Source organism: Lepidochelys kempii, chromosome 10 (assembly GCF_965140265.1).
Source record: "Lepidochelys kempii isolate rLepKem1 chromosome 10, rLepKem1.hap2, whole genome shotgun sequence".
Classification (NCBI taxonomy): domain Eukaryota; kingdom Metazoa; phylum Chordata; order Testudines; family Cheloniidae; genus Lepidochelys; species Lepidochelys kempii.
In genome coordinates this window covers 25,894,817-25,917,677 of record NC_133265.1, presented here as the reverse complement: position 1 = coordinate 25,917,677, position 22,861 = coordinate 25,894,817, and the positions used below count along the sequence as shown (strand labels likewise).

Here is a 22,861-nt window from a genome sequence, read left to right as displayed (position 1 = left end):
ACATCTTATTGCCTTAGGTGTTGTCCTGGGAGGCTGTGGTGACAGATCGATCCGTTTCCGCCCAACTCTGATCTTCAAGGATCACCACGCGCACCTCTTTCTGAACGTCTTCAGTGACATCTTAGCAGACTTCAAGTAAACACACACTTTCTTATACTGAACAGTCCAGTCCTCTAAGATAACGAAATTAATTTACTTAATTGAGATAGATATATATATATATATATTCACTTACAGGACAAAATGTGAATTCATAAAATGAAGCTGTTGGTTTTTTTCCCATGCTTACCAGCAAGTCCAGCTGCTTTAAACTGAAACTCTGGATGCTCATAGAGCTTTGGAGTTTCACAGATCCCTAGCAAGTGCATCTAAAATGCCTGTGCTCTGAGCAGTGTGTTTGCAGGGGATATTGCACTTGTTGGGTGCTAGATTGCCCTCCGTTTTCAGCCTTGGGTCAGAGCAGGAAACAAGGAATAACTCTACAGACATGCACTGCCTTGCATATTTGATTATTTAAACACAACACAATAATATCTATATTTTCATAGGTAAATGCTGTAACTTTCCTTTCTCCGCTTTGTGTCCAGAGGAAGCAGCAGGTCTTGTGAGTGTGGGGTAGAAGCTTAGGAGATGTCTGCCAGGCAGAAAGTGCCACTGTCTGACAGTGACTGGGAGGAGAGAACAGATGTTTCAAAGCAAGCTCTGCTTTCCAGCACTGCCAAGTACAGTATTTCAGAGAATCACTTCCAGCTGTGGTCCCATAAATACAAACACACCATCTGCCATACCAGACTGGACCAAGGGACCATCAGATCTGCCTTCGACATATACCTAGTTCTTTAGAGGCATTGATGCATCTGGCCAGTTGAGTAGTACATGGAAGTGAGCGGGGGGGAATAATTCCTTTCTGGCCCTTGATTAGTTATTCCTAATGTATAAAGTGAGACTTGTGCACACAAAACTGTACCCAAATTGCTGAAGCTTAGGAAATAAAATGAAGCATGTACTGCAGCCTTATTTTAGCAATCTAAAATGCGTTGGGCTGCAGGATTATTTAACCTGCTTGCCCATAATATGCAGCCATTGATTTAGCAAAATTTCTAATTCAAGGTATTTTGCAAAACCACAGATGCATTGTTTTGTACCAAGCCATTACTTGACATCAGATCTGTTGTGATGGAGTCCTTACCAAGTGCACAGCTCTAATGCAAAATAATTCTATTGTTTTAGTAGATTTCTTCTCTCACGCTTAGGGTCCTTTAGAAAATCACAGGATCTATAAATGTCAGTGGTCTGTTAATCTGTTCACTATCAGACAGTTGTTTTGGGGTATCTCCTTTATATATGCCTTTCCTCTGTCCAGTAGAAAGAATATTTTCATGAAGCTGATTTGCTAAGCTAGTGCTGTTATGTATTTCCTTTCTCTTCACTAAGGAACGTTTGAATTTTGACTGAATAATGACTGAACGTCATTCAGGGTGAAAAATATTTTGAACTGACTTGTGAATTTTTCATGTCCTGAGCCAATAAATAAGAATTAAAAATTAAATTCAGTGGAAGCACTTAAATATTTAGGTTGAGACCTGCTCAGCAGCATAGGAGATTTAGACACAAGTTCTGATAATTTCAATGAAAGATATGTCTAAGTCTTCTGGTCTGTTTTGAAAACCGTAATATTTCTGCCTAAGAAGTAACTTTCATAATTACTGCCAACTAGCAACCAAGGAAATTCACTTCTGCTAATTTAAAAATAAGGAGATCCATGTAAGCCTGTCTGTGCTACACACCGGAACTCTGAAACTCATTGGTCAGAGTTTTCATAGTGTAGACAGGGCTTTTGACTGTTAGTTTTCTGATGATTATCTGTAAAAGTTCATAGTTAGGGAACTAGCCAGCAAAAGTCAGGATAAAACTTGGAATTATATGTAGATTACAAAAGACTAGATGAAGGGTTGGTAAATAACTGTACAGTGAAACCTCATTGTCATCCCAATCCTAGCAGATATAATACTATCAAGCAGAAAGTCAAACTAAAAAATTCCTCATTTGACAACATTTTGGTAATTAGTTCATTCAACATATCAGTCAGTAGATTTTAGTAAACGTCTTTAGCAAATCTTGTACTTTTACAGAATCAAAGTTCCAGTAATGAAGTCTTATCACATCCTCACTTTTATTATAAATACTCTTGGTGTTTTTTATAACTCTTACTGACACTCAGTAACTGTATAAAATTGTGCAAAATGTATGTTGTTCAGATTATGTTAGAAAACATACACAGAGAGCACTGCAGCCTAAGCATAATAAAGTAATATTGTTTACAGCATATTGTGGACCGTGCCAAATGTTTAAACAAAAATACCTAACTGCACTTCATGATGTAACTGGTAGCAATGTACACAAATCCATGAAATAAGTAAGTTTCCGGTGTAATCAGTATTATTAAATAAAATATTTATAATTGAACTCCTCCAGTAGCACTTTTTATTGTTAGAGATACACTTTTTAAATAAAAATATACAATCAAATGTTATGCTCACTATATAGTTCTGTATTTGTATATACTCTTTGGAGGATAGTCCACCATACACATAGTCCACTCTTGTCAGGTGATACCTCCGGCTGCATTAGTATTTAAGCCAAGAGGAATCACAAGCCAACCGACTGCTTTGTCATTTCCTCTTGCTTTACTGCACTAGCGTTGAGTTCAGCCAAGCCATAGGAATGATGTGAACTCCCCCTACTGGCTCTGCATTAGTAGACTGCAAATCAGGGTTGGTCTGAGTTATGTGTTTAAATGGTGGTGATTTTCCCTCTGCAACACACACACATGAAGTGAGCTGTAGCTCATGAAAGCTTATGCTCAAATAAATTGGTTAGTCTCTAAGGTGCCACAAGTACTGCTTTTCTTTTTACACACACAAAAATGAGCCAAGGACGAGGTGTGGAAACAACCCTGAAAATTATAGCTAATTCTTCCAAGGCAAGTGAACACTGAGAACTAAATTATTTGCCAATTGTCCTAGGTTTGCTACATGAAGTAAAAATGCTGTAAGAAAAGTCTTCAGCACTTCCAGAACAACTCAACATTTGTAGGTTTTTCTTGAATTTGTGATAGAAATGTTAATGTTATCCAGCAGACTTTTCATGTACAGGTCTTTGATTGATATTCAGCACTGAGTGAGCACCATCCAGATGACTATCATTTCATTCTCTGAATCAGTAGTTTTCTCAACATCAGTTGATTAAGTTTCACAACACGCCAGCGAGGTAGGTGTACTTATGGGTGTTGAGGGTGCATTTTAAAAAAAACTAAGTAATTATCCATTTCATAGATGGGGATAGTTCAGACCTCAATGTTCACAGTATTATCAGTGAGCAGAATCCTGCCCTGTTCAGCACAGTGGAGGGAGCAGACATACTCCCTGCAAAATTCTACTATGAACTTTACCCAGTCATAGCAGGATTTCACAGGACAGGTTTGAAGGTGCCCTGGGAAATGCTCTTTGTTGCTCCTACAAGCAGAAGCAAAGTGCACTTTGTGCACACCATGCTGCTGTGACTGCAGCATGTAATCCATTTGATTGGGGTAGGGTTACACCTCCATCCCTTAAGGTATGTCTTAACACTTCAAGATGGGAGTGTAATTCCCAGCTTGAGGATACATAACTGTGCTAGCTCTGATCTAACTAATGCATTAAAAACAGTGTGTAGCTGTGGCAGCAGGAGCTGGTAGCTGTCCCAAGTATGTGCCTAGCATCTCAGACAGGTATGTACGTCGGGTTGCTAGCCCCTCTCACCCCTTGTGCCTCCATGGCTGTGTTCTATTTTTAGTGTGCTAGCTCAATAATAGCTAGTACAGAGATGCCTTCTTAAGCTGAGACTCAAACCACCACCCCAAAGTGCATACATATCCTTAGGAACATGGCAATCTCACATTGGCTGGCCTTTCAGCGTAGCACTCATAAGGTCCTACCTTGCTGCTTGTTCCCTAATCCTTATCTTTCTTCCTCTACTCTTGCATACCAGTGCAGCAGAGAGGATTTTGCATTAACGTGCTGTATGTTTTTAGGAATTATTTGACTCTAGGCAAAACATTTGACACTCAGTTGTAAATCTGTCGCAGAAATCAGTAATACTAGAATAATTGAGAGCAGCTAAGTAATGAGAAATGGAACCTCCAAAGATGTTAAAAGGTGGAATGAACTCTGAGCTAATGCTTGTGATCACCTATGTTCTTCTTGAACATTTCCATTTATGATGCCTTAGTGACCTCCTTTGGCAGCTGCTCTGTAATTGCTCTTATCTGACAGGTTAGGTTTAGATAAGGATACTTTGTGCTTCTTAGACCACGATTTCTTGTAGAACTTTATTTGGTCAATTTCAAGTGTTTTTGTACTGAGTAATCTATCTTATCCCACCAGCCATCCTCTCCCTTTACTAATTCAATTATTTTAATGTGAAAAGGATAAAATTGCAGGATCAGGCCCTTCATTAATATACAATGAAATTTATTATAGGTATAAAGTCCATACAGGGCCACACAGAGGATTTGAGGGCCTGGGGCAAAATCTAAAACTGAGGCTCCCCACCCTTCCAAACAGATTACCACAGAGGGGAGGGGGTTGGAGAGTGAGCCCACCCCATACTCACCCCAGGATAAGGCTCACCTCGTGTCCCAGGCTCACTGGGCCAAATTTCAGTGCGTGATGTTGCAATCTGATACAACAGTTTGCAACACCACTAGGTTTGGTGGCCCTCTCAAACAGGACTCCTGGGCAAACTGCCCCTTTTTCCCCACCATGGGTTTCCCTGAGTCCATGTTTTCTCCATGTCCAGGCCTGCTTCTCATTATGGAGTAAATCTTGATCCTGATTTCCAGCTCACTGGTAAGGACATCTTTGGGGAGGTAAGGACTACTCTCCACCCAGGCCATGGAGCAGTAAAGCTGCTGTCCTCGGTGGGGGGGGGGGGGGGGGTCAGGGGGGAAGGGGAGTACAGAATTTGAATAGTGATTCTTCCAGCCTCTCCAGGTGCGCATAGCAGTGGGGGCAGCTATATGCCTCTGTGAGACTGCCAAAAGCGAACACAAACACAGATACTGATGGTGTGTAACCAGAGCATTCCATATCTGGAGAGGCACTGGGCAGGATTTACTCCTATGAACTTTCATAATACTATGTAAAGTGGTGCAACTTTAATCAAACAGCTCCCACTATACCATATGGTTTGCTTGTGTTGACGTTTGTAATTTTTCACATGACAGTAATAAAGGTAGCCATTACATTGTCATTAAAATACATACTGTGCTTTATAAATCTGCTTAATTACCTGTCATTCCGTATCAGTAAGCAACACAACTGAAGTCTTAACACTTTATACAGTGCAACTTTGGGTTTTTTTAAATTTGTGATAAGTACAGTCCATACCACACACAGCAAAAAAGCAAATGTATTCTAACTGCAGTCTGGTCAGTGGAAGGATATTTTGAACTGATGTGCTATTTAGCTCCTGTGTGGGCACTGTTGCTGTCGAAAGATCCCAATCAGTGATGACATGAAGTTGTGCATGCACCCACTTTTTATAAAATTTCAGCCCAATTCAAATATTTCCATGATTCTTTGTTTTAATGTTAATCTTTTAAAAATAACCATTCCCCTGCTGTTTTTGCAACCCAAATATTACAATGCTATGCCTAAGAAAATGAAATTGACAGTTTCAGTTGGTTAAATTGAAAAAGAAAATCCAAACAGAGCATAAGCACTGAAAAATAAATGCTTAAAATTCTTTGTTTCAATAACCTAAGACATTGTCTATAGACCAGGGTAAGAAAATGTTTTTTAAACTTGGACAGGAACCTGATGGTGTGTCTGTAAATAGTACTACTGTAACATACTTCTCTTCAGAATTTTTGACCCTTTTCATTATGTACACAATTTAAAATGCTTTACTGTGGCTCTTGAGACACTGTCCAGCTACTTCGTGCTTTCATATAGTTGAAGTAGATATTCTCTTGCAACATATTTTTCTCCAAGCAATACTTAGAGCCTTGTGAAGATCATCCAAGCACTGAACCCACAAGCTACAGATGAAAGATGGACAAAGTTCACTCTGGATTCCATTAACACCTTTTGATCTGACAGAACAACTGTTACAGAAAAAAGTGAGTGGCAAACTTTCCAGTTGGTGCCAGCCCAGAAGACAAGAGAGCGAGCAAGCAATTCCACCTTACTCCCATGACAATATCTTTGAAAATCCCTGTACCAGGATACAGTTTTAATAACTTATTAATTTTTCATGTTAATATAAATAAGACTTGCCTGATCAAAATTTTATATAAATTGGAAGTGCAGTCTCACAAGAGACTAAAAATGGCACTGTGGGCTGCTATGTTATATCTATGATAGCAAATTACATTTGTTCAGTTTTACCAATAAATGTTTTTTTTAACTGCCATTCTACAGTCTGAAAGCCACACTGAGAGAAAGACGCAAAAAAACCACCACCACCACACTCAACTGCAACTGCAGATTAAGGTGAAACAATTTTAAAGATTTCAACTGTGTAAGTTACCATCAGACATGAATATTAAACTATATTTCTTTACATAATGGTTGTGTGTGATGAGATTCCCCTTTCATCTGTACAGGAACTTCTGTCTAGTGGGTTGCTACATCATTGTATCCCCTTTATACAAACATGGGTGTGCATGTTAGCTCATAAAGGATTTGTATGGAAAAAGTCTGGAAATATTCCATATTTGAGTGCTTACAAATCTATTAAGCTATGAATTCAGCATGAAGAGCAATGGAAAAACATTAAACAAGCTAGACGCTTGGAAAATGTTGGTCATTGCATCTAATGAGTCACTAAAATCCTCCAAATATTTGGGCAAACCTCTGTTTATCCACAATATGGCCAAACGTTAGGGTAAAATATAAAACCTGTGTGCTATTGTGCTGTTTAAACTGGAGCAGTACTTCATTTTTAGCATCTCCAGTGTCACTCAACATCATTACAGTTTCAATTGGACAATAAATTTCTTTCTTTCTTCCCCAAAATGTTAAGTGTGCCACTTTTACAATGGTGCCAGCTTCATTTAAGTACATCAGTCCAATCATTCGTCTGAGAAAATAACTTATACCATACAGCATTGCAGAAGCAAAGCAAGCAGTGGCAGTGACATACAACAGAAAATCCTGAGAAACTTGTTCCTGCAGATAGAGGTGATAGACAGGAGGGAGGATGACTATGGTTATACCAGTCTGTAGCAACTTCATTCTTGAAAATATTCTACAATATTTAATTCCTGGAAACTTGTAGACCAGTTTGAACTGTTCTTTGTTCTCAATCATAGACTTTTCTAAGACTCTGTTGGTGGGGGTTAAGCTGCCAGCACATCTGTGCAGTGCCAGCCCTGTCCCAGGATAAAAATTAGCACTGTCAGGTTGCCATCTCTGTGGCTGTAAGAACATATGGGTCCCAAAGCTACGGGGTAGGCACATGTCTTCTCTTTTCCACAATCTTGGTGAAAGCTCCCTTGGTAGAGATCTCCCAAAGGAAGGTAGCAAGTGGAGTCGAGTCCTGGTTTTGAAGATTCCAGCCTAAAAGAAAACATTCCCATACCACACCATTAAATCTTTCAATACTGGCATTACACAACACTTGCAGCTCTTATAATATCTGTCTCTGTAGCAGCTTGAGGACCATCAGGGTGTAGCCGTTACACTCCTACTGTGTTCTAAGCGAACTGGTGAAGCCTGTGTTTGTGTTGAGACACTTACTCAGGCGCAGGTTGCAGTCTGAGGCCCGTGTACGCAGCACGGAAGAGGCAGAATTCCTTGCTCCAGAGGCGTAGAGCGGCCCAGGAGCAGCCGCATCACGGCGCATACAGGCGAAAGGGCCCGGGAGCGCCCAACAGCCTCGCTTTAGGGCAGCAAGGGGACCGGCACCGGCCCTCGGCGAAACGTCATGGGGGCTGTCCAGGCGCTAGGTACCGCCACCTCCCCGGCGTGTCTGCCGGCAAAGGGCTTCCCCCCGCGGCGCCTCGCCGACCGCGCCTTCCCCCCGCGCCGTTGAGGGCGGCCTGGCCCGCTCGTCCCCCACCCCAGCCCAGCCCAGCTACTGCTGGGACCGGCCCTCGAGAGGCGGAGTATTAGCGCTGTGCGCCATGTACAGCGCCTAGCACGCCTGCGAATACCGCCGGGGCCCGGCCTACGAGCGGGCGCTGGGCCGCATCCCCCAACGCCAGTCCCCGGCCTCTTACCATCTCGACGCGTAGGGAGGTGAAGCTACGCGGCCGCACACTGCGCCTGCGCCGCCACGAGTGTCGCGGCCCGGCGCGCTGCACTGTGGGGGGGAGCGGGGGGGGGGGCGCTGCGGGCGCCTTTCGGTGGAGCGTTTGGGTTCCCGGCATCCCCCGCGGCGGAGTCGCGCAGAGCCGGAAGCGAGTGCAGCGCCCGGCTGGCCGGACTGAGCCACGTCATCCGCAGTATGGCGGCGCCGGGCAGCAGCGTCCTGTGCCTCTTCGATGTGGACGGGACCCTGACCGCCCCCAGGCAGGTGAGCCGGCGGGGGTGTCCCTGGGGCTTTCGGACCTGGAGCGGGCCCTGGAGTGGGTCGGGGGGTCATATATGGGAGGCTTTGGGGCTGGGCGTCACATGGAGGAACGTGTGGGAGTTTATGGGGTTGCGGGTGGGTTGTGGGGGTATAGGGCTGGGGTGGCCTGTGGGCTGATAGGGGGATGTGTGGGAGGGTGTGGGGGTTGGGGAGGGCTGTGGGGGGCATAGGGTAGGGGCTGTGGGGGGCTATAGGCCTCGGGTGGGTTGATATGGGGATGTGTGGGAGGTTGTTGATGGTGAGTTGTGGGGGGGGGTAGAGGGTTGGGGTGGGCTATATGGGGATGTGTGGGAGTTTATGGGGTTGGGATGGGTTGTGGGGGGGTATAGGCCTCGGGTGGGCTGATATGGGGATGTGTGGGAGTTTATGGGGTTGGGGTGGGTTGTGGGCAGATATGGGGATGTGTGGGAGGTTGTTGATGGTGAGTTGTGGGGGGGGGTAGAGGGTTGGGGTGGGCTATATGGGGATGTGTGGGAGTTTATGGGGTTGGGATGGGTTGTGGGGGGGTATAGGCCTCGGGTGGGCTGATATGGGGATGTGTGGGAGTTTATGGGGTTGGGGTGGGTTGTGGGATGTGTGGGAGGTTGTTGACGGTGGGTTCTGGGGGGGTATAGGGTTGGGGTGGGCTGTGGTGTTACATGGCGGATGAATGGGAGGTTATGGAGTATAGGGTAGAAGGACCTGGGCAGGTGATTATTAGGGGAGTCTCTGGCTGGACTGGGAGCCTGGGGAGGTTATTGGGGAGAGGGGTGTGGTTTGGGCAGGGTTATCGGTGATACTGTCTGCCAGACCCATCAGGTCTGACTCCAAAATATGCAATTGACAAACCCTGAGAGTTACACTATCAAAGACCTAGAAAATAGTAGTTTCCAGTCCCACCAAAGATTTAGCACCTACAATTTCCCTCCTGTACTAATATTCCATGCATCACTTTTACACCAATAGGGGGCCCCTGTGTTACAGTCATGTTCTTTTCATGCTTTGTTTGCCATGTGGATGGAAGATGGTAATGTCGCTTGTAGTATTCTGGCTTGTCAACACCGTGTGTCAGTGACTTATGATTAGAACTGTGCAAAAAACTGATTTCTCCACTCTGTCAACTCAACTGGCCACGCTGAAAAATTGGAGAGGAAAATAGTTTCAGGTCGATGTGGGATGAACATTTTTTGAACTTTTCAGTTAACCAAAGTGTTAAAAAAAAAAAAAATTAGTTTGGGTCACGCTAAATATTTCATTCTGTTTTAGAGCTTTTTGAAACTTTTTAAAATTAAAACTGAAGTAAACTTCAGAAAAAAACTCATTTCAAGTACTGAAAAAATCAAAACTTTTTTAAAAAGTTTTTTGGAATGAAACTGTTCTGCACATTTGTCATGGCTTTGCATTAATTTTTGGTTGACCCAAATCTGTATTCTTCAGCAAAAATAGGTTTTGGCTGAAAATATTCACACAAGCGGCACGTGTGATAGATTTAAAATTTTTATTAACGCAAATGTTAAAGTTATACAATACATAGATTGAGAAACGTGTCTGTATATCTGGGTATAGTGCTTAGATTATCCACACATACAAAGTTAGTTTTTAAAAGTTTTACATATGATACATAGAGTACATAATCAGCAATATCCCAAATTTAGATTTAACAATACAATTTAGATATTAGAATTTGAATTCTTGGGTACATCACTCATGAAAAGTTGTACAAAGATTTGGTTGTGGAAAGCAAAATATATCAATGAGTGGGGATTGTCTCTCAGTAATTGAGAATTAGGTTCGTTGTCCATTTAGAAAATACATACTACACTACAAAAATCTCTTGTTGCTGTGACATTCTGATCACCAGTTCTGTCCCATGTGCAAACTCTGAAAGAGTAGCCACCCAGAAACTTAGGGCTTTGTGACTACTACTCTGTGTTGCTATTTTTAATGATGAGCCCTGTCCATTCTGATTGCAGTAATTTTTTGGTAACAATTTAGGTGACTTTTGAGACTGGAGACTTGGATTAAGACAAATGCCACATGATATTATAGTGCATACTGCTAAATGGGAGACTGCTTGACAAGTTCACGCGAGGCCTTTGTCTGGTAAACTGTACAGTAGTCCTGAAAGGATAGGAACCAGTACACTGAGGGTGGGAGTGGCAGAGGAGGTGTTATATAATGCAAGCTTAAAGTACCCATTGCTGCCCCATGGGATGAGTTCAGTATGTGGGCAAGGAAGAAAATATAAGTTCTGGGTTATAACTTTTTTATAATATTCCTGATTATTAGGATTCAGCTTTAAGAAGCATGTTTTGTTGTCAGCTCCAATGTTTAACTGTCACAGGAGCTTCTTTCCTTAATTATTCCAAAACCTCTGCTAGCAATAACCATATTACACTGGGGGATGGATTTTGTTGAACAGACATTAATATATCTCACTTTGAGATTCAGAAAAATAAATAGAGGTGCAGCTCAGGTTTTTTCCCCGGGGGGCTGGAATATTTATTTTCTATTGATTTAGAAGTAACATACAAGGTTTAGGAAATGAATAATTATATAGTCATATGCACTGAGTTTAAGTCAAACTGAGATTTCTTGTAACAAGATTTTTTTGTAACAGCTTCAAAATAAAAATCATATTACTTTTGAATATTTTATATATTCAGTGTAACTATAATTGAAAAAGTGGATGACATTTTCAACTGTTTTTCAGTTTATTTACTTTGTACCTTTGACAATACTTCGCATATAGCCAGTTTTGTTGTTTCTTTTGTTTTGCACGAGTCTCTCTCACAGTAACAGAAGAGACATCTTAAAAGAAAGTTGTTATAAAGCCACAAAAATTTAGCAAGGACACTTGTGGGCAGTTGTCTGGCCTGAAACTAATTTAACTCATTTTTAAAAATTCATTAGATTTAAGATGATGATGTACCTTCGTATTATTTTACTGTCTTTTGTTCTGTTTTTAGGAGTAACTTTGTCTCAATAAATAATAGCTGGCTGGCTGGAATGAGAGTTGGCTGACTGAAGCTCAATGAATTAAAAATGGAGATAATGCCAGTAATTTGAAGGAAATGCCTACTGTTCCATCTTGAGAGAGTTGCGGGTGCACATAATGTTGTTGGCTTGCAGTTTAGGGGAGGGAGCTTTTGGATTCTCAGTTTTTCTTGGTTTCAGGAAGCAGCAGTGCCCATAAGTGCCATTTTTTAACCTATGAGTTTAGTGTGGTGATTGTAAGCCATTTATTTGAATATGGACGTTGTCATACTTGCCTCTGACTTCCAAACTGGGTGGGGGGGATTAGTTCAGTCTATGTGGAGGCTGACCTAGAAGACACCTCAGAAGCCAGTGCAGTTTTTTGACTTTTTAGCAATAGGGAACACACTGCATTAGTGAGCCAAATGCTGTAGTGGCTTCCTTCTTATTTAAGGCATTTTTACCTTATAGGAAGATTTTCTCATAGGCATTTTTGAAAAGCTCTCATATTGTTTCTTAAAGCCCAACACAATTTAGTTCCCAGTGACCTTTTTCCCACTGCACTGTTGTATCTACGGTCAACTGGTATCTCAAACTAAAAGTACCTAGACTACCTAAAAATTGTAAACTCTTCTTTTAATGTAGAAAATCACAGCAGAAATGGCAGAATTTCTGCAGAAGCTGCGGAAGAAGGTGAGAGTTGGACTTGTAGGTGGTTCAGACTTGGACAAAATTCAAGAGCAGCTGGGAGACGATGGTAAGAAAAGAGGATGATGCAATCCCAGTTGAAACGAATTGCTTATGAGGTAGTCCTGATGCGTAAATACAAACTCTTTCTCCTGGAGTTGTTCATTAAATGCAAGCTTCCTTATTCCTTGTTCTGAGTATCAGTTTCTCTGTGTTTATTATACCACATCAATTTCATGAAATGTTAGTTATTTACTGTCCCACTCAGAACCTGCTCAGGTTAGAATATGACAATTGCTGAATTTTATACCCTATGTGGACACCTACCAGCTGCATTAAAAGTCCTATCTAGTACCTATGCTTTTGGGTAGGATGATTTTATATCTTAAAGATCTTGAAATTTTTTCTTAAGGGATTGCGACTCAGAGTGAAGTACTGACTCCACACTACCATTGTAGTAAGATATATTTTAACATCTTTATAAAATGGAGGTGTGCATATCTCACTACATATGTTGTTAAGCTATCTAATGTGTTCATCCATGCAGGAGCTGGTTTTATTAGATGGTGGCTCTGAAAAGAAAATCTGGTTCTTTTCCTTTTCAACTCTATGTAATATTTTTAATGTGAAAGATCAATAGTAATAGCCTTCCGTAATTCACAAATCTGCAAGCCCAGAACATGCCACAAACATGTTACCTAACCGTGGCCTGTAAGTGGCCTCCAGGAAGTCATCTTGTCCTACGCTAGCAAGATCCTGATACCCTGAAATAATCTCCAGCAGTGTTACAACTGCTGCAAATGTTCAGGTCAGGATGTGATTTCACAGCTTTTCTTGAAACAGAATATTCTGTTCCACAGCTGGTCTGATAGTGGTCTTCAGCCTATTCCTGCAAAATTCATTTGAATCCAAATGCTGAATTTTCGTTTCAGCAGCAGTATCGCACAGCTTGTAGTGAAATAAATAGTACAGTACGTTTTCCTATTGCAACATAGTTAATGGCTCAGAACAAGCTGCTTGGATTTACCATTTTGTAACCATATATTTTCATCTTCTAATACTACTAACATATTTCAGAGGAGACTCAATACTCCTATAATTCAGTGTAAACACACACACACACACAAATCTTAATAAGGCAGAGTTGCATTAAAAACATCACTCTCAAATAGGTAAACTTTCCTTTGTCCCCTTATCAGTTTAATCAATCAGTTTAAACAATCACCAGATTGTTGTTCCAAGGTTTTGCAATACTTACTGGATCCAGGACAGTTTACAATAATAAAGTACAAAGAAATGTGCTAAGGATGGAGTCAGATCCTTAACACTAAATGTATGTAACTTAACTACAAGCTCTTCACATGATGTTAGTCTCCCAGTGACTTCCAAAGGAGGAACAAATACAGAGGAGTTGCAGGATTAGGTCCTTGGAGTCTCTCACCGGACATTACAAGTGTGTAACTTTTGTGCTTAATATTCTAAAAACTACCGTATTTTGACCTGAAAGGGTTTACATATTATAAAGTATGAGGGAAGGCAAATTAAAGTAGACGCTGCAGCATTTTTTTGTTTGTATTTTAGTGGTTGAAAAATTTGACTACGTCTTTCCAGAAAATGGTCTCGTGTCATACAAAGACGGGGAATTTTTGTGCAAGCAGGTATGTATGCAGTTTTAGTGATCATTTTTTAACAAAGTCTGAAATTATTTTATATGTTGTCTTTTATTTGTATAATTGACGCTTCATCTTGCTCCTTGTAGACTGACACGAGGTATGGGGCCAGATCCTTACCTCAGACCTCCTGTTTTGTGCTGCTCAAAACCTGGTAGATTTGGCTAGGTGAGAATTTTTCCAGCATGGGATATTCTTGAGTGACATCTCTCCGAGCCTCTGGCATAGGGATCATGGCTGGAGCCCTCTAGTGATCCCAAGCTCATGGAATTTCCATGGCAATTGGGCCTCATTTAGAGTACCCTTGAGGCTACTCTGAATTATATCTGATCCCTGACAGGCCTGAGAATTGAGAAACTGGAAGGTGGCTTTCATCTTTTTTCCTTCCCCACCCTCCAAATGAGTGGAGTGTACCCTGGCTGCTACTTAAGATCTAGCTCCTAGAGTGAACTCTTGATTGATTAGTGTATTTTATACTAAGATTTAATATTAAATACTAGTGTATTTTATACAAGAAATACTGTAAGTGGATGAGAAAATACTGTTGATTAAATCTAATATTGTGATAATCTTCAGTTACTCAATCTAGCTATTGCAGAATGGAAAATAAAATAGCTCAGGGCCCAGACTGAAATCTAAGACAGTGGTATCCCACACTGTACTAGCCACTGTCTGCCCCTTTCCATTCAATCCTGCATTTTCTAACCCACAGTTTGAACTAGGGGCTTAGAGGATCACAGGGAGAGGTAGTCAGTTGCCCAGCACAGCAGTATATGATTAAGGTAGAGAATGGGAGCCTTACCATACCGCACACATACTAACTGAAAATCACTTATCTAAGACATGTTTTTCTGCGATCTGCTATGCAGGAATATCCCAAACCTGTGTTGTCAGTTAGCTACTTTCAGAACCCTGAATTCTGGACCTATAGCTGACAGGTCTTTTTGTACGTTTAGAGCATTCAAAGCCATCTGGGTGAGGACCTGCTCCAAGATCTAATCAACTATTGTCTGAGTTACATTGCAAAGATTAAACTGCCAAAGAAAAGGTAGGTATATGCACATGCACATCTTAGGGGAGAGGGTATTCCCGCTTTTGGGATGTTGAGCATCAATAGGGAAGACAATGTCCAGTCCAGTTAGAGCTGGATGGTTTGTGTTTGAGGGCACCCTGTATAATTGAGATAGATATATATTATTGTTCCAGCAATCCCATACATAGGAAGACAAGCTCTGCTATTGGAGCAGGTGAAGAAGGATCAAAAGAAAAGATTGTCCAGAGTTGCTGGCCAGGGAACAGGGAATTACTTATTCCCCATAGAACAAATTACTCCATAAAAATCTAGAAAGACAGAACATTGGGTGCTGATTGGGATACCTCCTATTTTCATTTCCCAGGAAGGGAAAATTAAACTTAATGTAAAAGGAATTTCTTGATGCAGCTGGAATTCAAAGGCATTATTGCTTCCATAAATTATAAGTTTGCAAGTTTTCTTCTAAAATTTGAGACCAATTGCCCTGCACCGTATTTGGGAATGCAACTGCTGGAGATGCTGAGCTAGATCTTTTGCTCCATACAGCTGGGACAGGGAGAGTGAAAGATAGGTTTAAGCTACCCTTGCAGCTCCCCAATATTGGGGCTGGCTAAGAACTGTCCTAAGGTTGCTTTCAGTTCTGTCCAGCCACAGCTGAGCTGATCCAGCAACTAAGGAGTGATTATTAGAGTGAAGGGGTGCTTCTGGCATGCATCCTTTTCAATGGGAGTGTCTTCTATACCAGAGATCAACAGGGGTAGTATAAGATGGCTAAAAGAGCTCTGCACTCATCAAAGATTCCTCCACGCCAGGGGAATTGAATCCTGCTGGGTTTCTAGCTGCTTACACAGAGGAAGAGGAATGGGGCTGATCATCTGACCCACAAGGTCTTGAGCACTTACAACTGTTTTTATCAACAATGTGCAAGATACGTAGTAATCATGTTTACTCTGACATCCTAAGCAAATTTCTACTTGGGTAATTACATTTTGCAATTTGAAATGAAAACTTGCATGTTTTCCTCAGCTATCACTAATGTAATGGGCAAACACAGTTCCTTTAAACTGTAATATTTTCATCACATAATGCCATTTTTGGAGATCTCAGTAACAGAGCAAAAGTTCTTGAGATTCAGCTTCAGCAATCTGATCATCGCTGTGTTTGCCTTTCAGACATACGTGGACTTGCCTCCATTTTCAGCAGTGACAGTTGACTCTCTTTTTCAGGGGTACTTTTATTGAGTTCCGAAATGGGATGCTGAATGTCTGCCCTGTTGGGAGAAGCTGCAGCCAGGAAGAGCGAATTGAGTTCTATGAATTTGATAAAGTGAGTCAATTTTTAAAATGGGTTACATCTCTTACTCCTCACTGTTCTAAAGGACACTGTCACGGTCAAATTATATTTTCAAAAACTCCCCTTCCTGTGTTTAACACCTTTCTCCCTGCTGTTGGTTGAGTTTCATTGTTCAAACTGCAGGAAATGTAAAAAGCAGATTAGGTGATCTCGCTTTCTCTTTCTGGTGCTCTAGCACAATGCTGTTGTGAGGTGTTTCCAATCCTATAAATCTCCCTTCCTTCTTACCCTGCATCAGTCCTCCCAGAAACCCCTCGTCTGTCAGTGTGTCTTGGGTTTTGTATAGCACCAATCACTGTAGTAGCTTTATGTTCTTTGAAAATTAATGAAAATACTCTTTTTTTCCTATTACCTTCTCTAATGCTTTTTAAACAAAACCTAAACTTGAGGCTTAAACTACTCAGCATTAGCCATCTTTAAAATGCAGTTACATTTACCAAGGCAGAGATGGTTTTGTGCCTAAAAGCGTAAGACTGGGAATTGAGAAATCTGGGTTCTGTTTCCTACATTGTCTCAGACTTCTTTTGTGACGTTGGACAGGTCACCAAGACCCAAGATTTCCAATGATGTCTCTAAGTTAGAGTACCTCAGTTACTGGCTGCCTAACTTTTAGAAAACTAGGCTTGATTTTCAGTGTGTCTCAGGCCCAAAAGTGTGAGGCGCCCAAAAGTGTGAGGCATCCAAAATTAGAGACCACCTTTGAAAATTTGTTCTTAACCTCTCAGTGCCTCAGTTTCCCCTTGTATTACACCCTTGCTGTGAAATTGAGCTTTTCAGCAAGGGTATAATACACCATTCATTAATTTTTAATTCATTAGTATGTAGAATATGTGGAGCTCCTCAGACGGAAGTGAAAAATAACATGGTATAGGTCAAATTCTGTTTGCATTCACTGTACACTTGTGTAATGTCATAGTAGCCCCATGGAGATACTCCAGACTACATTGGTGTATGCTGAGCAGAACTTAGCTCTGTAAGACTAATACTGCACCATTGCATCCATGGACTTGGGAGCAGCTAGCTAGAACCACAGTTCCCTGCTTACTATTGCCTTTTCTGATACTGATTACTAAATAAAAATCACTTAACTGATGCGTCTTTGTTTTTGTTTTTAACAGAGGGAACATATAAGAGAGAAATTTGTAGCTGATTTACAAAGAGAATTTGCAGGAAAAGGCCTCACATTTTCTATAGGTATCACATCTTTTAAAAAAAGAATTTCATTTAAAAAAAATCATGCCCTCTTGCCAGATTGCTCATGCTGTATGACTCAGTGGCCAGGGTGGGGATGGCTGCTGCCATTTTGTATATGAAGTCTTTCATTAGGTCCTTTGTGGTAGAAGACACCACAACAAAAGGAAAACTGCATCTCTTTTTGTTAGTTCATTATCTTCGGATGTCACTCATACAGTTGATTTTGCTTGATTTGTAAAAACGAATTACACATTTCTGACTAATGAGATGCTTCTTCTGCCCACCATGTACATGACAAATACTTACTGCATGAACACTGCCTCCATTACTAGCCCTTGACTTTTACTTTCAGTGGTTGTATTATTGGGGGGCGGAGGGGGGTGAGTCAGAAAGGAAATTCAAGAGGAGAAACAAGATGCACAGTAATTCTGTACAGTAGGGATGTGTCTTTCTAGGCTTGTCTTTCCTATTTTTTTCCTACTGAAAATCTCTGGGCAAATTCTCCACTTTCTCTTTCATTCATAGTAGAAAGAATAAATGGTTGTCTGTCTCTACCTCTGGCAGAGTTAAACATTTGGGGCAAAATGAGTTTCAAACAGGGCTTGCCATGAACAGTCCTCTATGATGACATCCACTTGAACTGGGCAAAACATTTTTAAAATATCAAGAAAATCCTCCTGTTTGAGACTGTGTCATATTTCAGCCCAGTGTTAAGCTTGACATGATAAAAAAAAAAATCCCTTGGAAAAATACAGGTTTAGAATAAAAGTATCAACTCAGAGTTAACCATAATAGAGTGAAAAGTTTTTCTTTATAAGATCACTATCTTTAAAAGATTGACTTCCTCCTATTCATCTATTTCAAAACTCTTATGAAATCTTACTGTGTGAACGCAGTCATGTTCAAAGAACCAGGAACTCACCCACAATGTTGTATATTCCATTAGAACATTGAGAAAAGGAGTAGGAGCGGGTCTTATGCACTCCACACAGGCTATTCAAATGGATTTGTTTGTCAGTGGCTGGAATTCTTACCTGAAAATCTTTCTTGTGTTTGAGAACGTCTCTTTCCAGAAGATGGTATGCACTGAGTCAGGTAGCTTCCTTCCCATGCTGAGGGATTATGTCAATGGACGAGTTTAATTGTATATCCAGCGTCAGACAGTCTCTGATATGTGGTGTCCCTGAAAACGGTCATTGTTTTTGTAGAGCTGGTGGGGGTTCTGGCATTGGCTCCATTCAGAATTAATTGGTTCAAAGCACAGAGTGATAACCTGACAGTCCTCATTAATACACACAAACTTAATTTACACTCATTTTCTGCTGAATTGGTTGCAAAGTTTGTGTCAGGGAGAGTTCAGACACACTTGTAGAGCTTGATTCGCACTGGGGCCTGGTCTACACTAGAAAATTAGGTTGATTTAACTACATCGGTCGGGGTGTGAAAAATCCACACCTCTGAGGGATGTAGTTAAGCTACCTAAGTCCCTGTGTAGACAGCACTACACAGAATTCTTCCATCAAGCTAGCTACTACCTCTTGGAAAGATGGATTACCTATGCCGATGGGAGAATCCCGTCTATACTGCAGCGCTGTGCTGCTGTACCGTATTAAGTGAAGGCAAGCCTGAGAAGCTTCTACAGGCTTGGAAAAAGGAGGACCGATGGAGTAAAGGCTTCACTTACCTTTTTCTCCAATGTCTGAATCTGCCAAGCCTGCCACCCTTTCTGCTGTGTAGAACAAGGGCGCGGCATGATCTGCTTTCGCTCAAAAGCAGTCACTTGAACTTTAAACATCTATTTTTAATTTTTCTGAGAGATGTTTGAATTGAAATTTGGTCCTAGTAGAACTGCATGATACCGTGGATAGGAAGAAATTCTAAACCTTTAAAACTCAGTTTAGTTTGGGACCACAAACACTAACACGCCTTAATCAAAATCCTGCGGTCTTGCATCCTGTTGCTACAGGCCAGGGTTCAGTTTGTTTGGGTGTACTAAAGATGTTTGGATTTCTTTTAAATTTAAACATCTGAATATCCTGTGTGTAGAACACTTGGTTTGGTAACCATTGTAACATCCCTGGAATGTGTTTTACACTAAAGTCTTGATGTGTTCTCTCAGCCTTAACTCCATTTCATTCATGTCTCGGACTTGTTCAGTTTCCTTTATCAGAATCTGCTTCAGTGGCGTTCAGCCTCAGTCAGCAGAGTTCCTTTTTTTCCCCTCCCCCGTTAACACTTGCCTCTTGTCTACCTTTTACTTAGGGGGGCAGATAAGCTTTGATGTATTTCCAAATGGTTGGGATAAGAGATACTGCTTAGGAATTGCTGGCAACGATGGATACAAGACTGTCTATTTCTTTGGAGATAAGACCATGCCAGTGAGTACTGCACTATTCTGCATATACATTTAGAATCCCTTTCCCAAACGGAAAGCTCCATAAGCAGGACTTTTTAATCAATTAGATTAGAGACTGAAACCACCCTATGGCTTTAATCTTTTGTCAAACATTTCTTGGACTGGCACCACCTCACGTTGCTGAACTTTTTTACCTCTATTTAATACCCTGCATTTTCTTCCTCAAAAATATTTAAGCCAATTTCTGTCTAGCCATTTGACAGAATAAAATGTCTCTCCCCCTCCCTCTAATCCACTCAGTGTAAAATATTAAAAATTCTCTAGCTCCAAGGGCCTCTGGCATGTTACACACTGAAAGCGAGTTCTTCTGCCTGGGCTCCTGCTTTACAACCTCATTAATAAGGGGGATTGGGGGTCACACTCAGAGGCTTGCTGTGTGAAAGGGGTCACCAGTACAAAAAGTTTGAGAACCATTGGATTAGACTAATTCAGCAGCACCATTGTGTCAGAACAGCTTGTGCTGTGCAGTCTCAAAACCACAAGAACTTTGTGCACAAAACAAACTCTCTTCCAAATGTACTGTTACTGAACTGTACAGCTGTGTTGTTGGAGTGATTTTAAATAAGAGTGCACAGAACAAGCTAGCTGCAGTTACCTAGCTGGTCTACAAGGTGCATCAGTGGACCCTGCTAACATGCACTAAAAGCTCCCTAGTGCACACCAGCAGGGTCCACATAGACAGTTAGGTCACACCATGAAAATAAGGACTTGCATTGGCTTCTGAAAAATCGTATGTTGGAAATACTAGTGTAACCTCTGCCTCTGTTTCCAACCCATCTTTTACAGATCAAATTGAAGGGGCATTCACATGGTTAGATTTTTAAAAACTACTTGATACTAAATCTATTGTGGACACTCACAGGGGAATATGAAGGAGTAAGGCCCCTGTCCCCTTGCACAACTGTGTTGTGTAGCCGGCAGAGTGCCTGAGACATCTCCCTACCAAAATCAAATTGTGTGGGAAGACCCTGCCCCTGCACACCAGTCTTTTCACATCCCCTCCATCAGAAGGTATTAAGCATCTTTCTAGGGCTGAAGAGGATTTTTTTTTAAATAAATCAAGATGTTGAAATTAAGGGGCTTGAAAGATTAGCAATTATCTATCTGTAGCTGTGAGAGAGCCTGATTAATAAAAGGTGCTTTTCTTTAAAAAAAAAAAAATGTACAATAGTTTTTCTGTAAAATATGATAAGGAAATTACAAGATGTGGGATGATATAAAAGTTTATTAGCACAAGTTGGAAATAACATGCATAACTCAGTCATGATTTGTCACTCCTATCAACTGTACAGTAGGCATTTTACAGACAAGCTTCCTGTTTGCGGTATAAGTAAGTTACTTGTGAGTGTCCAATTGGGCCAGTAAAATCTGAAGGGCTAATCTCCCTTGTGTAGACACAGCATATGCTGACGGTTTTTATGGCAGCATAGCTGCATATACGTGGGGATTTTGTGGGCATGTTGGCACACCAACATAGCTATACCAACAAAACTTTATAGTATTAGACCTGACGTAAAGGTTTGTACCGTTTAGCTCAGGCTTTTAAAAAGTTACTTTAGTATATCTTCAATTATCCCCATCTTTGAAAGACACTGAATTTGTTAAATGGTACAGTGGAGAGATTTTTCTAAGAAAATAATCAAAAGCTACTCTGAGCATATTGACCAGTAAGTGTACAGATTGAATCTACTACACCGTCTAGTCATTTGTATGTAAATCAGCTTTTACATACAAATGACTAGACAGTGGTTTAGTATTTTTTCTATTTTATACACTCTTTGGTGAGTAACAAATGGATTAAGTTACTATTGCAGTAAATAACAATTCAAATGCTGGTTAAGCCTAACCTGTGTTTGTTTATGTGCTGCACGAGCTGGCTCTCCAGAAACCTTTTCAGTGGACTGTTGCTCCATTGGAGTTTGAAAGCCATTCACATCCACCCTTTTCACAACACACACAATGTCCTTAATGCATATACACCGTGTAAGCGAGCATGCATCTGCTCTATGAAGAAGGCAATTGATTTGTTTCTCTCTCTTGTCCCCAGGGTGGAAATGATTATGAAATCTACACAGACTCCCGAACAGTAGGCCACAGTGTTACATCACCAGAGGACACAAGAAGAATCTGTGAAGAGCTCTTTTTTAAATAAATGACTTTGCTTTCCTTTAGATTTGACAGCAGCCAAACACTGAGTTGAAGAAGAAATACCAATCCCTTCAAACATGAAATATTTCACTTCTTTCCAGTGGTGTTCTTTCATAATGGTTCACAAAGAGTAAATGTCCTGTTAGTCATATGTTACTAGGGAGAATTCAATGTTGATTTGTCAAGCATAGCAACATTTGTTTAGGAACAACTCTTTCATATTTTTAATTCAGTTATGTACTGATGTCTTTTTAAAAATGAATTATCTAACTAGGATATGTAGGTTCAGCTGTTTTTTCTCTGAAGTGGTACATTGGGAAACATAATTGAAAACTCCTAGATGTTTTTGGATCAAATTTACACGACCTGATTTAACTCCTCATAGGCTAAAATTAAAATTTCACTGGCTTATTTGATTCCTAGAAATGTATGTTTTGGATTTAGATTTAGTGGACGAAGGGAGAAATGACACCAATGTGCTTTCAAAATAGGTGTAATAAACAGGGAGAGAGACTTGTCATCTTGTTTTACCTGAAAGACTGGAGAACCAATCAGTTCCATTTCCTCCTTGTAATGCCATAAACAAACATCTCTTCCCTTGGCATTTAAACCAAATATTTTTCCTCCAACCTGTTTGAGCTAAAGGTCCACCACAGCTCCCATCGTCCTCTACGGGGAACTGCAGCAAAATTACTGGTGCTTAGACGTGGATTAAATAAACCGCCAATGTACAAGGAACAGAAAGGCCCAGCAGCCTTATACCTGTATAAATTACCTTTAAAATGT

General features: G+C 40.9%; 3 protein-coding genes across 3 annotated transcripts in view; 2 read left to right on the top strand and 1 right to left on the bottom strand.

The window, feature by feature from the left end:
* The window catches only part of ABAT (4-aminobutyrate aminotransferase), a 133,041-nt gene extending 130,575 nt beyond the window's left edge, over positions 1–2,466 (top strand). Inside the window, exon 16 of the mRNA XM_073362483.1 lies at positions 18–2,466. Coding sequence (XP_073218584.1) covers positions 18–139 — 122 coding nt within the window. The 3' untranslated portion in view covers positions 140–2,466. The remainder of the gene's footprint in view (positions 1–17) is intronic.
* Positions 2,269–8,431, bottom strand: TMEM186 (transmembrane protein 186). The gene is made up of 2 exons (XM_073362485.1): positions 8,267–8,431; positions 2,269–7,604 (listed from the first exon to the last, which is right to left on the bottom strand). Exons 1-2 carry the CDS (start codon positions 8,414–8,416, stop codon positions 6,870–6,872), a joined length of 885 nt encoding a protein of 294 aa, XP_073218586.1. The 5' UTR covers positions 8,417–8,431; the 3' UTR covers positions 2,269–6,869.
* PMM2 (phosphomannomutase 2) lies at positions 8,392–22,861 on the top strand. Its single transcript, XM_073362487.1, has 8 exons — positions 8,392–8,562; positions 12,220–12,331; positions 13,843–13,919; positions 14,888–14,979; positions 16,191–16,290; positions 17,436–17,511; positions 19,774–19,889; positions 21,975–22,861. Exons 1-8 carry the CDS (start codon positions 8,494–8,496, stop codon positions 22,077–22,079), a joined length of 747 nt encoding a protein of 248 aa, XP_073218588.1. The 5' UTR covers positions 8,392–8,493; the 3' UTR covers positions 22,080–22,861.